Raw genomic sequence first — 14,150 nt, 5'->3', positions numbered from 1 at the left:
ATTTTGAATATTGAAAAATGAAAATATTTCGAAAAAGAAAATGAGAGTTTGTATTTTGAAAAATAAAATAAAATTGAGAAGTTCTATAAAAATTGACCAATTTGAAAAAAAAAAAATGCTTCAAAAAAAATTGGAGAACTTAGAAAGAATTGAAAATTTTAAAATAAAACGATATTAAAAAATTGATACTCTAACAAAAAACAAATATTTTGAAACCAAAAATAAAGAAGTTGAAAAAAAATTTGATTTTGAAAAATAATTGAAAATGTTCAAAATTTGAAATTAAATGAAAATTTTATTTATAAAAACACTGAGATTTTGAAAAAAAATATATCATTTTAAAAAAGAAAATTGAAAAGTTGAAAACAAAATGACGCTTTTGAAGAAAACAAATCGGCATTTTGGAATTTTTGGGAAAAAAATTTAAAATTTGAAATTTTTTTTGAGATTTTGAAAATAAAATTAAGAATTTGAGATTTTGAAAATAAAAGTCCGTCGTAAAAGGACTTTTGCCCTTAACATTAAGTTTTTTCATTTTTTTAGAATATGGTGGAAAATTGTTTCTTCATAGTCTAAGAATTATTTTTTAATAGAATTTCAGTGGTTTAATTGTACATATTTGTATCTAAGATTATTTTTTTAACAATTGATTGAATGCAAAAAAGAAAAAAAATTGTATTTTGTTTTTATATCAAATGAGTGGAAATTTTTTTATTATTGTTAAAAACAAATATTTAAAGGATTTGTAATATCACATGAAAAAGAATATTCAAAAGTTCAAAAAATTTAACAATGTTTGAAAAATAATTGAAAATGTTCAAAATTTGAATTTAATAGAAAAGGTTATTTTTAAAAACATTGAGATTTGGATATATATATATATATATATATATATATATATATATATATATATATATATATATATATATATATATATATATATATATATATATCATTTTAAAAAAGAAAATTGAAAATCTAAAAACAAAATGATGCTTTTGAAGAAAAATAATCAGCATTTTGAAATTTTTGAGAAAAAAAATTAAAATTTGAGAAAAATTTTCAGATTTTGAAAATAAAAATTCAGAATTTGCATTTTAGTTTTTTTTTTTTTTTTGAAATATTTTACAATAAAAATGATATTTTGTTAAAAGTTTTCAAAGAAAAATTAAGAGTAAAAAAATATACATTTTGAAATTTTTTTTATTTTTAAATGGAAATTGAAATTTATCTGTTAAAAAAATATTATTTTTTACTAAATTATTAGGCACATCCACTGATTGAACCTTTAATCGTTTTTGGACAATCTAATCTATTCATATTGAAGTGTAAATAACTTCAGATGTTTAATTCAAATTTCATTCAAATTGTTGATCAATCTTGTATGCTCAATATCTTTCTCATGTGTAGCCTGATCGGGGCGAGTAACTAGTCAAATTGAGGGTATTGATTAGTAAAATAGAGTGAATGGACCAGATATGTAAACTGGGCGAAATATTCTAATCATGACCCAACTTATTAACCTCGTGAGAACCTAAGAATTGATGTTAATAAGTTTTGTGGGCCCCATCATGATGTGTATCAAACATCAACACCGTGCATTTGATGTGTCCCCTTTAAGTTATGAGATATCTCAAAAATCATCTGTATATGACACTCAGGTAGGCCATACCATCTAAAACCATGTGAAGACATCCTAAAAAAATATAAAAGCACTTTGTGGGGCCCACATGAGTTTTGGATGCGGCTGAAACTTGGTTTGACCTCTCATCCAAGTGGGACACACATAATGAGTGAGTTGGATATGTAAATCACATTTAGGCAGGCCCAATATATGATTATGAATGTTTTAAGGAAACCCCTCTCTACTACATTTAGGGGAGTTACTCATTACCCTTAACCGTTATTTATTTATTTTATCGACTCTATTCATCCATGTTAACAGATAATTTGAGGTTCAAAGAACAAAAAGGAAGCACATCCAAAGCTCAAGTAGACCACACCACAGGAAATAGTGTGATTGAACCTCTACCATTGAAAAATTCGTAGAGGCCATAGAAGTTTTGGATCAAGCTGATGTTTGTGTTTTCCCTTCATCCATATCTATTTGATATTATGAACAAGTTGGATGGCAAATAAATATTACTGTGGGCCCAAGGAAGGTATCAACGGTGGAAATCATTATTCCACACTGTTTCGTGTGGCATGGTTCACTTGAGCTTTGGATTTACTGAAAATTCAGAATCAACCCACACCATTCATCCATTTTTTTAGATCATTTTAGAGAATTATCCAAAAAATAAATCATATCCAAAGATTAAATGGACCACACCACAAATAGCAACACGATGATGATTTTCACCGTTAAAAAATTCATAGGGCCCACCATAACGTTTATTTTCCATCCAATCTGTTCATAACGTCACAAAGACCTGGATGAAGAGGAAATATTTTTTTCCATATTGATCCAAAACTTATGTGACCCCCTAAAGGGTTTCAATGGTAGACGTTCAATCCCCCAATGCTTTTTTCAGTGTGGTCCACTTCATAGTTAGATCTGTCTCATATTTCGTCTTAAGACTTAAAACGAGCTCGCTAGATGGATGGACAATTTGGATTTAACATATACCTCATGAAGGGACCCACAGAACTAGCTGACGTCAGCTAATCAGCTTCCCTTTCATTTGAAGACGGGTTAAGGCCGGCGCCCTAACCAGTCTCCCGTCCCTCTCTCGCCCTTTGTCCCCCTTTGTCCCATCTCCTCTCTCTCTCTCTCTCTCTCTCTCTCTCTCTCTCTCTCTCTTCCTATAGATCTCTCCCTCCTCTCTCTCTTCCTGTCGATCTCTCTCCCTCCCCTCTCTCTTCCTTGCTCGATCCTGTTGTCGACCGTCCTACCCACGCACGCCTTCTCGCTCTCTCTGAATCTGTGGTTGAAGGATTAAATCTCCAGCAACACTGAGGTATTTCTCTCTCTCTCTCTCTCTCTCTCTCTCTCTCTCTCTCTCAATCTCTCACAATCTCAATTCCGATTTAGGGTTTTTCAGATTTTAGGGTGGATTCCACCGGAATGTTTATTTGTCATACAACCTGTTGATATGCTAGGTGAGGCCCACTGTGATGTTAGTCGCAATGGGACATGTAGCCTAGCTTGCCCAACAATCCGACCAGGATTTGGGGATTTTAGGGCTTACAGATTTGAATGTGGACCCCGAATTGGGGTTTTTCAGATTTTACAAATTAGGGATTTTGGGATTTTAGGATTTTGGGGATCTAAGGATTTTTGGAATTAGGGATTTCACCTTCATTATTTATTTATTTATTTTATTTGTTATTTGTTATTTTTTAATTTTTTTAAACCCCTTTTACCATTTTACACATGATATGTGTACTTTATCCATGTTCAAAATTCATAATATCATGATATGCGATTACTTTCCATGGGGTATATTGATTGGAAATGGATATTACTTTCCATGGGGTATATTGATTGGAAATGGATTATTGATGGGTTTTTAAGTCTTTCTAGTTTATTTGTATTCTTTTACATCTTTTTTTTTTAATTATTATTTTTTAAATTGTAAAGAAATCAGAAAAAAAATCTTACAGTTCACACCATGATTTGCGATTTGATACGATTTAACCCCTATTATGATATGTGATACAATAACGATTCTGACAACATTGACTCTCTCTCTCTCTCTCTCTCTCTCTCTCTCTCTCTCTCTCTCTCTCTCTCTATATATATATATATATATATATATATATATATATATATATATATATATATATATATATATATATATATCTGTTGGAGATTACATTGACTAGAACATTGGTAAGAGGATTTTAGGAGTGATGCGATGACAACTGTGTTACAAAGAAGTCAAACGTTGTTTTAGGTAGTGTTGGGAAGTAACCCCCAAATCAACATTTGGTTTAGAATGTTGGTTAGGTGACTTTGTGTAGTGATCAGCATCTGGGGCAGCTTGGATAATGAAAAACCAGATGGGAAGGTTATCAATTCTTGTTTCAAGCATAGTTCTAAAACCCAAAAGTCAGCTTAACTCAATGTCCAGCCCGGTCAGTCCGACTTGAAGACTCAACCAAGTCTTTCCTTGACCGACTCTACATTTTAATACTTGAATTAGTGGTAAATATTTTAAATAATTACATGTAGGTGAAACACATTCATTTTCTAGTACAAACAGCTATAATTTGTATCATGCACCTGGCTACGATGTTTGCTCCATTGTTTTCGTAGATTCGAAACCCCATGCCAACACTTTTTTAAAAGAAGATCAATTTAGCTGCCAGTAACTTGGTTCGAGTTGTCCTGAGTTGTGTTTAGTCAACTCCACAAGTCTCATCAATTCGAGATCAAGTCTCGATCAAGATAGAATTGCCTTGTGATTTGTCTTGAAGTCTCATGGAGTTGAGTTTACTCGGTGGAGTTGAGGTTGGAAAACTTGGTCCAGCTCCCCATGAATCAAACTTTGATCATCTGATAGGGTATAGATATAGATTAAATGTCAGCTGTCCCATATCTTTGATATATGTTTGGTTCCCCTAGTTTGCGACCAACCTGATTCTTGGACCTAGGCATAAGTTCTAGGTTAGGTTTGCTATGCTCACATGTGGGTGGAGCCTTGCACAACAACTTGCAGCCACATTTGTCAATATAGCATAACTTACAAGAACAAAGCTTTCCATTAAGTGGGCCATGTTGTTCAAAACAAACTTAAATTGCTCCATTTGGCACTTTTGTTCAGTTATGTTCGTCCCCAAAGATAAAGGAAGGCTGGAATGAGTAATAGAAGTTTCTTTACAAAGGCTTTAAATTGCTTAGGGTTTTATATCTAAACGATTTGATAGTAGAAAAGCTACCAAGTGAGACTGGTGATGTTGATGTCTGCCAAATGCTAGCAAGAAAAGGCCACTAGTACCTTCATTTCCGTGAAATAAGACCAGCTTCTCCATTTAGTTTCTTCACTGATTAATTTGAGAATGTCCATTATCTGTAAAATGGCAAAAGCTTACAGTCAATACTTCAAACATGAACACATGCATCGGTAACTAATGGCCTGCTTTGCATGGAAAGTATCCAAACAAATTTGCATTTGCCAAAATTCCCTAGCAATATGTTGCCCAAGAGTATATGTGACCAAACACATGGAGGAAGCCTTTCATGTGTTTGAAAGTATGCCCCACAAGGATTTCATCTCATGGAATTTCATGACTAATGGGTAAGCAATCATGGAATTCCATGATTTGTTGATTGTTGTGGATGGACTGGGATTCAACAGTTTTTGGGCAACATTGTATTCTTTGCCGCTAGTTTGGCACTTTGTGAAAAAAAAAAAAAATTGTTTCTCAAAATAAATAAATAAATAAATAAATAAGAACATGTTAGTTCATACATACATATTCAGAAATATCACCAACAAACTCCATATATCTTACGGTTGTCATTGTATACTGAAGCTAGGATGCTTTTTAATTGGTGGCTATTTGTTAGTTTGTGACTTACATTTTCTTTTTAATAAGATTCTATTAATTATGAGAAAAAGTACTTTTAATCATATCTCATTAGATGTTGCATCATAGTTTTTGGCAAATGTTTTTGCATATCGTAGTTCCTTTCAATTTCAGTTTATGAATTCATGAATGTAGATCACATCTCTTTATGGTGGGCCTTTGGAATTCTTATTTGTAGTTGAAAGTATGGAAGATCCAGCTTACCATGCTATATCTCTGCTGATCAAAGAATATGAGGTAAATAATCTCTTTCTCATCTAACTCAGCTATCATGACATTTAAGGTTAGGTAAGTGTTCACTCCCCAAGTATAGGGTTGTGATGTAGTAATAAACTCGGTGAGACCGAGGTCGAATCCACAGGGACTGAAACTTGTACGTAATCTGAAAGTAACAAGAACTAGAACTAGATAAAGATAAAACCTAAATTAATTGAATATGAGTGAATAATGGTGAAGTATTACTCTAAAACTTGTGAAAATAAAGGTAGGAACTAGGGTGCCAAGGATCCACTTGTAGCAATTGGGAAGCTATCTTGTATTGATTCAGAGACACAACTGGAATCAGAGTCCTATCCTATCCAGTTGTTAAGAAGAGATTTGTCAGATCTCTGAACTTCTCATGGATCTAATCATCAATAGATAAGAGTGGTGAAGATTTGGAAGTGATTCCGTCACCTAACCATGCCAGGAGACTATGACAAACAACAGCAATTTACCAATCTCACAGCCAATCATAAGAGAATTGTGAAAGTTGAGAAGGATTCCGTCACCCTACCATGCCCATGGGACGATGGTGAACAACAGGCCTTACTAATTTCACAATCTCAATAATGGAAAAAACATACTTAAAGTTATCGCAAATCCATTGTAATTTGAGTCACAACAAACTATTAAAAACTAAAAATATACCTTCATAAATAACTAGAATCCATAAGAGTTCAACAGAACATGAATCAAAGCTAAGCAAACATCTCAGTCATGCTGTAAGCTTCACCTCTTAGCCCTAGCTAAGAGGTTTAGCCCAACATGATTGGACTAGATCTCTTAAAAATAATAATAAAAAAAACAGTAATCAAAACAAATAAAAAAAACTCTAAAATACTCTCTCTTGAATTATGCCTCCACCGGTGCTCCACACCAAGATGCCCCTCCTCTCTCTCTTTTACTTTTCTTTTATAGTAACACACTCCCTTTCGCAGCAGGAGAAAGCTCCTGACTTACGCTGTTTTTTCGGTGGGGCCCAGGCTTGGTGTAACTTGATAAATCCAGTCCATTCATTGGATTGTGCACGGAAAACCAGTCGGACATGACCATTTTTACTCTGTTTTGGTGCTGCCTACCAGACTTTCTATGCTACCGTTCATTCTCTATCAGACGGTTGAGATCATCCCAGCGGTTTTGCTCTCGAACTTTTGACACCTAGACTTGGATGAGAGTGTCGTTGGACTCCTAATGGACGGTCCAGATCGGACCGTTGATGCATGATGGTGGCCCACAAAAATCCCTCCGTAGGCTCTGTTGCGAAACAGAGCCTACGCAGCAGCGTTGTGATGTTTGGTGGCCCACTGATTGATGTTAGGTAGAAAATCCATGCCGTCCATTGAAGTCTCCTCGAAAAATAGTTAGGAATGGACGGTTTTGGAGCGAAATCAGTGTCACCCACACGATCTTCTATTTCGCCGTCCATCCTGCGCTCAACGGCTAGGATTTTCTCATGGATTGTATGATGTCAAAATATCACCTAGGTGAGGTTAATACCCCTCCTCTGTACATAATGGATGGCCCAGATTGATGATTTGGATGAGGGGTGGGCCCCACTGCACGGAACTGACGGACAATGTGAGGACACTGTGTCCTTTTTTGAATCGGAGAAGAGGGAATCGGTCAGCGTGCGTTGACCGACTTTGAGAAATTCAATGCATGGCTAGTGCACTTGTGCACCATGCACACGTGATGTACTGAGGTCCTATGGAGATGTTCGTGAGAAATCTGCTTCGTCAATCCATATTGTCAGCTCATTTAACGCTTTGAGACCAATTTTGAAGTATATCCAGATAGCAGCTGGGCCCAAAATCAATGGTTTATTGTCTGATCTATCCATTGGGCCACTTCCACAGGGATCGAACGGATGAAATTCGACATGTGCAGTTAGTTTATGGTCCTCAGGCCATGTATAAATTTTTGAATCGAACGGATAGTAAGAACCCTATAATCTTGCATTCTGGACGAATTTTAGGCCTCTTTAGCGTGAAATATTAGATTTCCTCGAATCTAGGGTGTGTAAACTCTTTGGTCTTGGTCCCCTGGGGCCTTTCCTTTGCCTTGGTGATTTTAGCACGTCAAATCCATGCTTTTAGTACCCTTTTTCAGTCCAAGCTTCTAAATTCACCTTACGACACAAACACGATTAAAACAGGCCTTTAAACAGTATCATGTTCGTAAAATTAGGTAATAACTGGGGTCTAATATGCAATATTTGGCCCTCAACAGTAAGCAAGCACTTGCTACAATATATCTTTCTTGGCATGTGCTACAATTGCAAGCATCTAGGTATTTTTTAGTTATGCTTAATATATTATCTTTTTATTGTGATTCATAACTGATATCAGATTTAGGCAATGTGATCAATGTTTGGGGATTTGTGCACTTTGTAGTCTCCACAGTAGTGAAGCACTCACCAGTCATAAAAGTTGGCTATAGCTTCTTGTAATGTTGTGGATTGTAGGTTACTTGACTTCGTTATCCAAGTTATATTGGATGTTGTTGAAGTTCCCAGTGTGGATGTGTTTGCTAATGTTGGGGGCAAGACATTGGCCGATTGCGACATGGGCGATGTTCTCATTTTATCTTCTAGTTCCTTTGCACCCTTCCACAGTACCATTCTCTGTTTTTTATGATAGAATCTTCCAGGGACACGTTCTTATCCACTCAACATTCAATCTATCACTTCTTTGGGCAGTAAAACAACGGGGTTTGTTCTGTCACTGCTACCCTTCAGCTACACTATGATTCCATCACCTGCTGCCTTCACCTTCTTACTATGGGTACATCGACAAAAGCTTTGAGTAGCATGTTGATGCCAGGGTTCTGTACGCATTACTAGATTTGCTGACAGTTAAATGATTGAAGATCATTGTGAATGAATGAATATAATTTAAAATCATGTAAGTTTTTTGATATGATAACGTTTAGTGTGATTAGGTGAGCTATGAACATTAGGAGCAAGCAAGGAGGTTGTTGTAAAAATTGGGATCTCTTCTCAATTAGTTGTAAGTAATATAATGAAGCAACTAGTTTGAAACCTGTGACATCTTTAAATGTGAAAGGTTATCTTCTAAGATATGAAACCTGTTAAACATCATATCTTCTCAATTTTATTTTTCTCTCTGTTGTGATTAGCTTTGGCTGTGGCATCTCCTTTATCCAGATATGAAGACTTCTTTAGGGGTAAAAAGAAAAAAAGTTCAACAAAGCTCAAGTCCTTCGATGGATCCGAAGAACTGAGCATAGCCGAGAAACAAGAAGATGATAAAGGAACTCTTTCAACCCATGAGAAAGAGCTTCAAAAGATCTGCTCTAAAATTGAGCAGATGGAGAAAGAGAACTTGGAAACTAAGGCCTGGACTATGCAGGGAGAGGTAATGATTGATTGTCAATATTCTTGTATCCGTCAGCTAGCCTATCTACTGATTCTACCCTGTTGTATTTGTATTTGCATTTACATTTGGTTCACAATCCTTTGAATCAAATTCACATGATTGGTCATTGATTTGTTAAATCATTATTTTGCTGGGTTCTTGGTGATAGGTAACCGCCCGTAAAAGGCCGAAGAACAGTGCACTCGACGTTGATCTGGATTTTGAGCACAATGTAAGACCACCTCCTGTGATCACAGAAGAGGTTACAGCATCCCTTGAAGAATTAATTACAAAAAGGATTATTGAGGTATCTTCATCTCTTGCTATTATATGAAATACTTCACTCCCAATAGATATTCTTCCTTTCTTGATCAATGATGCATTCAAAATCTGCTATAGTTGCATTGAACCAATGGCCATCAACAAAAACAGGCATTTTGTTTAATTCATCCACTTCCCGAATTGAGTTCACTTGTCATTTTGAGCTAGTTTGATGGAATTTCCCCACTCTGCTTAATGTTGGTGTCTGTACTTAGCAAGCAAAAGCACATCTGAAAAGGCAAGTCAGAGCCTTTAAATAATAATGGCATATGCACATCTTCACTCTTTCCAAACTGGGCCTATAACTTTGTTCCGTACATGTAATTTTATACAAAGTGATGGTGACATTAAAGCATTTAGCAAGCAATGTGCATGAATATGATGCTGTGTGAATCAGTAAATAATATTAGGGAACCGCGTTATGCTTGAGTGCACGTGTACTAACATAGCAAGGAGGTTGGTGCAAGATCCAACTGGGTTCACTTTTGTCGACACATATCAATTGGATATTGCCTTTTGTGTTCTTCTATACAAAATCTTATGGTTTCTCTATTATTGCATGACTGCATAAGTAGTCCATACAGTTGTTATATATAGAAGTTAGCATAGCTGGACATTCTTAGTTTTCATATCTGTCTATTCTTTTTTCTTGCAAGTTGAGACAAACTTGGTAATGTATTGGTATGTTATATGTATTGATTATTAGGGACAGAATTGTAGAATTTAGTCTTTTCTTGTTGGTCAGTTTGGGAAGATTATTTTAAATCAGTCTAGAAATATCTACTAAAGTTTATTTTAAATCAATCATTCTATCCTTTCTTTTCATGCTGATTTTTCTGCTCATTCTACTGCCCAATACAATTTTCAGATTAAGGATTGACGAACTTCTGACATCTTTCATTAAATATATCTAAAAGTTGGTTTTTCTTTCCTGGGCCTGGAGGTTAGCTAGCAATTACAAATTATGGAATGGGTGTTTCAGGGGCATTTTGATGATGTTCAAAGGGCACCTAGTTTGCCGTCTAAAGCACCAAAAGAACTCAAAGAGCTGGTATGTGTTATTTTTTGGAGATAGCAATTCACAGAAGTGCTCTTAAAAGTCCTTATGAAATGAGTTGTTGCAAGTTTGCATTTATGTGGGATGTTGGACTAAAAACTCCCGTTCTTAATCTTCCTTAATAACTGTAGGATGAGAACAAGAGCCAGAAGGGGCCGCTTCATTTTTTTCCCAACAGATTTTTGTCTGTTTTCTGTCTGTTTTCTTTTTGTTTTGTTAGAGATATTGTCAGTGAAGAACGAGTGATGTTCCAATGCATTCTATGTAACTCGCTAATTGTCACGGGTTCCAAATTTTTTGTCTCAGAAGTTGGAGGTTTTTTCACCCAAAAGCTAAGTCAATGGAAGGTAGGCTCATGGATTGCTTAATTCTCCAACTGGATTTTGGTAGCATTTCAGGATTTCGGCATTATGCTCAGGTGATTAGGCTAGCACCTGATATATTAACAGGGGCGTTGCTATTTTTAGCAAGCAATCTTCTGTTCATGTTATTGAAATTTAGGTCTGTTTGGGTGCTGCTTGAAAATAACTTTGAACTCATTTTATTTAATGGTGATAATGTTTCAGAACATGAAATTCATGAGTTGCAGAGCTATGTGACAAACTTCATGTACTAGAGAAATCATCCTAGCTTTTGCTGAAATATTGTCTTTTATCTACTAAAGGCTATATTTAAGCCACCAAAAGCAATATTGCAAGGAGGAATCCCCATTTGTTTCCCGCAAGTTCATGCATGCTCATATCTTTTCTCGTGGTATCTAATTCCAAGTTCCCGACTAACATCATGTTTTAATGCTCTTGAAGTTTGGAAATAGTGGATCACTGGAGCAACATGGGTTTGTAAGGAACAAGATTTGGACCATCGATGATGATCCTCTACCTCTTCATCCTGCTGAGTACATTGGCAAATTTTCTATAGACTTGCTACTGAAACCATCTGAAGAGGATCTAAAGTGCTGGCCCCACTAGTATGAACCCAGTACCTATAAACAGTTGGGCTGTTGTTGTTATTGTCTTTAGAACATTTGGGTAGTATTGGACTTGCAATAATTGAAACTTAATCTTGTCATTGGAATTTGGAACTCTTTTGTAGGGCATGTTTGCATGCGGGCGGCACTAATTAAATCAGATAAGATTAGCCTGATGTATTTTGTTTTCTATGGGGAGACTAAATGAAATGAATTGATACAGTTGACCCTTTTAAGGTGTTTCCCTTTAATGGGGCTATTTTACATTAACCTTGTTTGATTAAAATCTTTTTTCTATTAAAAAAAAAAAACAGAAAAATCTTGGGAATTGCCGCCCTTCCAACTGGCCCTTAAATAGTTCGGATGAAAAATGATGAAACTTTTGTATCTTCTTTTCTATTCTCTTTTTCGTGTTAAATTTTCTCTTTTATTTATTTATTTTGTATGCGATGTATTGCTAATGAAAACATTTACCGTGGCATTTCAGTTTTGAGTTCCCTCTTAGAGTGGCTCTTGCGTTGAATGGAGATCTCACCATGATATCGCGGATTAGGAACCTCAACAGGAAGCCATTTAGTTTCTCCTTTGCTTTCCACACATATTTCTCTGTTTCTGACATCAGGTACGGAAAAATCTCTATTGGATTAGAATCGACATCCCTGTATTGGATAGGACCACAGAACTCATCTTCATTTAATCCACTGATTGAATTATCATTTGATATTTTAGTCATGTTGTTCAAACTTTTGTGTTCAAATTCAGAATTGAATTTTTTATATGAAGCTTCTCAAGCTCACTTGCAGTCCTCCACCCACACCTCTACATGTGACCACACATGCCAACCTTGCAAGCGCATGCAAAAAATCAAGCAGTGTGTCAAGTGGGCCCCACCTTTTAGATGACCTGGCCTAAAATCCAATCGGTGTGATTCTTGGTCATGGCTTGCTCCCTATGTTACTATTGAATGAACGGTCCGGATTGATGATCGGGCACCCCATGTGTCACATTGGGGACATTTAGCAAAATCCACACACAACTAGTTGGCATGTGGGACCCACCATGGTGTTTGTATGGCATTTTTCCCATCCAACTATTAGGTGGGGCACACCATAGAACTGTGTGTGAACACACACACAACCCTTGAGTCCAACCAGTTGGACAAGTTATACTCCACCCAGCTGATAACTTCCAACCAGTTAAGAGCATGTGAAATCGAGCCCCTCAAGTTATATGATGCCTTTTGAAACTCATTGCATATACAATGTCCTTTTAAGCAAGAATTTCAGTGGGAGTTGTTGCTAGAATCTCTGTTGCAGCGGTTGCCATTATACTGTTTCTAGTTTTGTCTATACATTGGTGCATCTAGAAGAAAGAAACTGAAGAAGGCATCATTGCTTCGACCACCTTTCGAAGATAACTCTATTCACCATGGATAAGGTAAATCTCTTGGTTAGGCATTAATCTCTACATTTTTCTTTTAGGAATGCTCCAAGGTTCCACCGAGGCTACGGCAATCTGAAAGTGATTCATATTAGGAAAGATTGAATAAGGTGGTTTGTCGCTCCCAAGGTATTCAATAATGGTAATGGCTAGCATAATAGGTGGTTGTTGAACTATTTTATGGGCTATAATGGTCGATTTTCATTACCTATGTCATCAGAATTTGATCTAATTTTGACTATTTACTATATATTTAGTTCAGTTTCTTATTAAGGCCTACTGAGCATCCAAACACATTAATATTTAGTCCATCTTCATATTCAGCCTAATCTTTTAAATCTTTTGAATGTGATTCTTATTAAACAATCGTGTGAATTATTTTTTGAATGACTATCAGGTTTAATATTTAAAAAAAAAAAAATTTAAAAATCTGCTGATATATATATATATATATATTTCAGCGACGGACGAGATCCGTCGCTCTCCTCATATTAGCGACGGACCTTATCCGTCGCTAATATTTTAATGACGAATAATTCGGGTGGTTTTTTCAGAATTTCAGCGACGGATTTTTTATTTGATGTATCCGTCGGTAATCTATGACGGACCTTATCTGTCGCAGATTCAACGACAAATTTCATCTGTCGGAAAAAAAATCGACCTGGTAAACAGCGACGGACGAAATCCGTCGTTTATTTGGTTTTACGACAGATTTGGTCCATCGTAAATCCGTGACTTTGGCATAGTGATGGTTTGTTTCATTCATTGATGACTACTCAAGGAAAGTTTGGATTTACTTCATGAAACGTAAATCCGAAGTTTTCACTATATTTAAATAATGAAGGTAATGATAGAAAAACAGTCAGGGCAAAAATAAAAGTTTTAAGGATGGACAATGGTGGAGAATTTATATCTACTAAATTTAATGAATATTGCAAGGATGAATAGATCATTAGGCACAATACAGTGCGACACACACCTGAACAAAACGGTGTGGCCAAACAAATGAATCGGACTATCTTGGAGAGGGCCAGATGCATGCTAAGTGATGCTACATTGGACAATGAGCTATGGACAGAGGCTGTAAACACAGCTTGTTATTTGGTGAAACGGTTACCTTCAATGGCAATTGAATATAAAATCTCAGAGGAAGTATGGAGTGGTCATAAGATCGACTACTTAGATTTGCGCA

The 14,150-nt window shown here is 35.8% G+C and overlaps 1 protein-coding gene across 1 annotated transcript; it reads left to right on the top strand.

The window, feature by feature from the left end:
* The first annotated feature begins 5,440 nt into the window (after positions 1–5,440).
* LOC131237266 (M phase phosphoprotein 10-like) lies at positions 5,441–10,897 on the top strand. Its single transcript, XM_058234961.1, has 5 exons — positions 5,441–5,772; positions 8,963–9,173; positions 9,343–9,480; positions 10,477–10,545; positions 10,772–10,897. The coding sequence occupies exons 1-5, from the start codon at positions 5,768–5,770 to the stop codon at positions 10,784–10,786; spliced, it is 438 nt and encodes a 145-aa protein (XP_058090944.1). The 5' UTR covers positions 5,441–5,767; the 3' UTR covers positions 10,787–10,897.
* The last annotated feature ends 3,253 nt before the right edge of the window (positions 10,898–14,150 follow it).

Source organism: Magnolia sinica, chromosome 1 (genome assembly GCF_029962835.1).
Source record: "Magnolia sinica isolate HGM2019 chromosome 1, MsV1, whole genome shotgun sequence".
NCBI classification, from domain to species: domain Eukaryota; kingdom Viridiplantae; phylum Streptophyta; class Magnoliopsida; order Magnoliales; family Magnoliaceae; genus Magnolia; species Magnolia sinica.
This window is presented reverse-complemented; position numbering and strand designations above follow the sequence as displayed.

What these genes read in the sequence shown, in the direction of transcription:
- LOC131237266 (XM_058234961.1), top strand. An exon ending in CCTGGACTATGCAGGGAGAG is followed by an intron (nt 9,174 to 9,342) that starts GTAATGATTGAT and finishes TCTTGGTGATAG; the next exon opens with GTAACCGCCCGTAAAAGGCC. An exon ending in TTACAAAAAGGATTATTGAG is followed by an intron (nt 9,481 to 10,476) that starts GTATCTTCATCT and finishes TGGGTGTTTCAG; the next exon opens with GGGCATTTTGATGATGTTCA.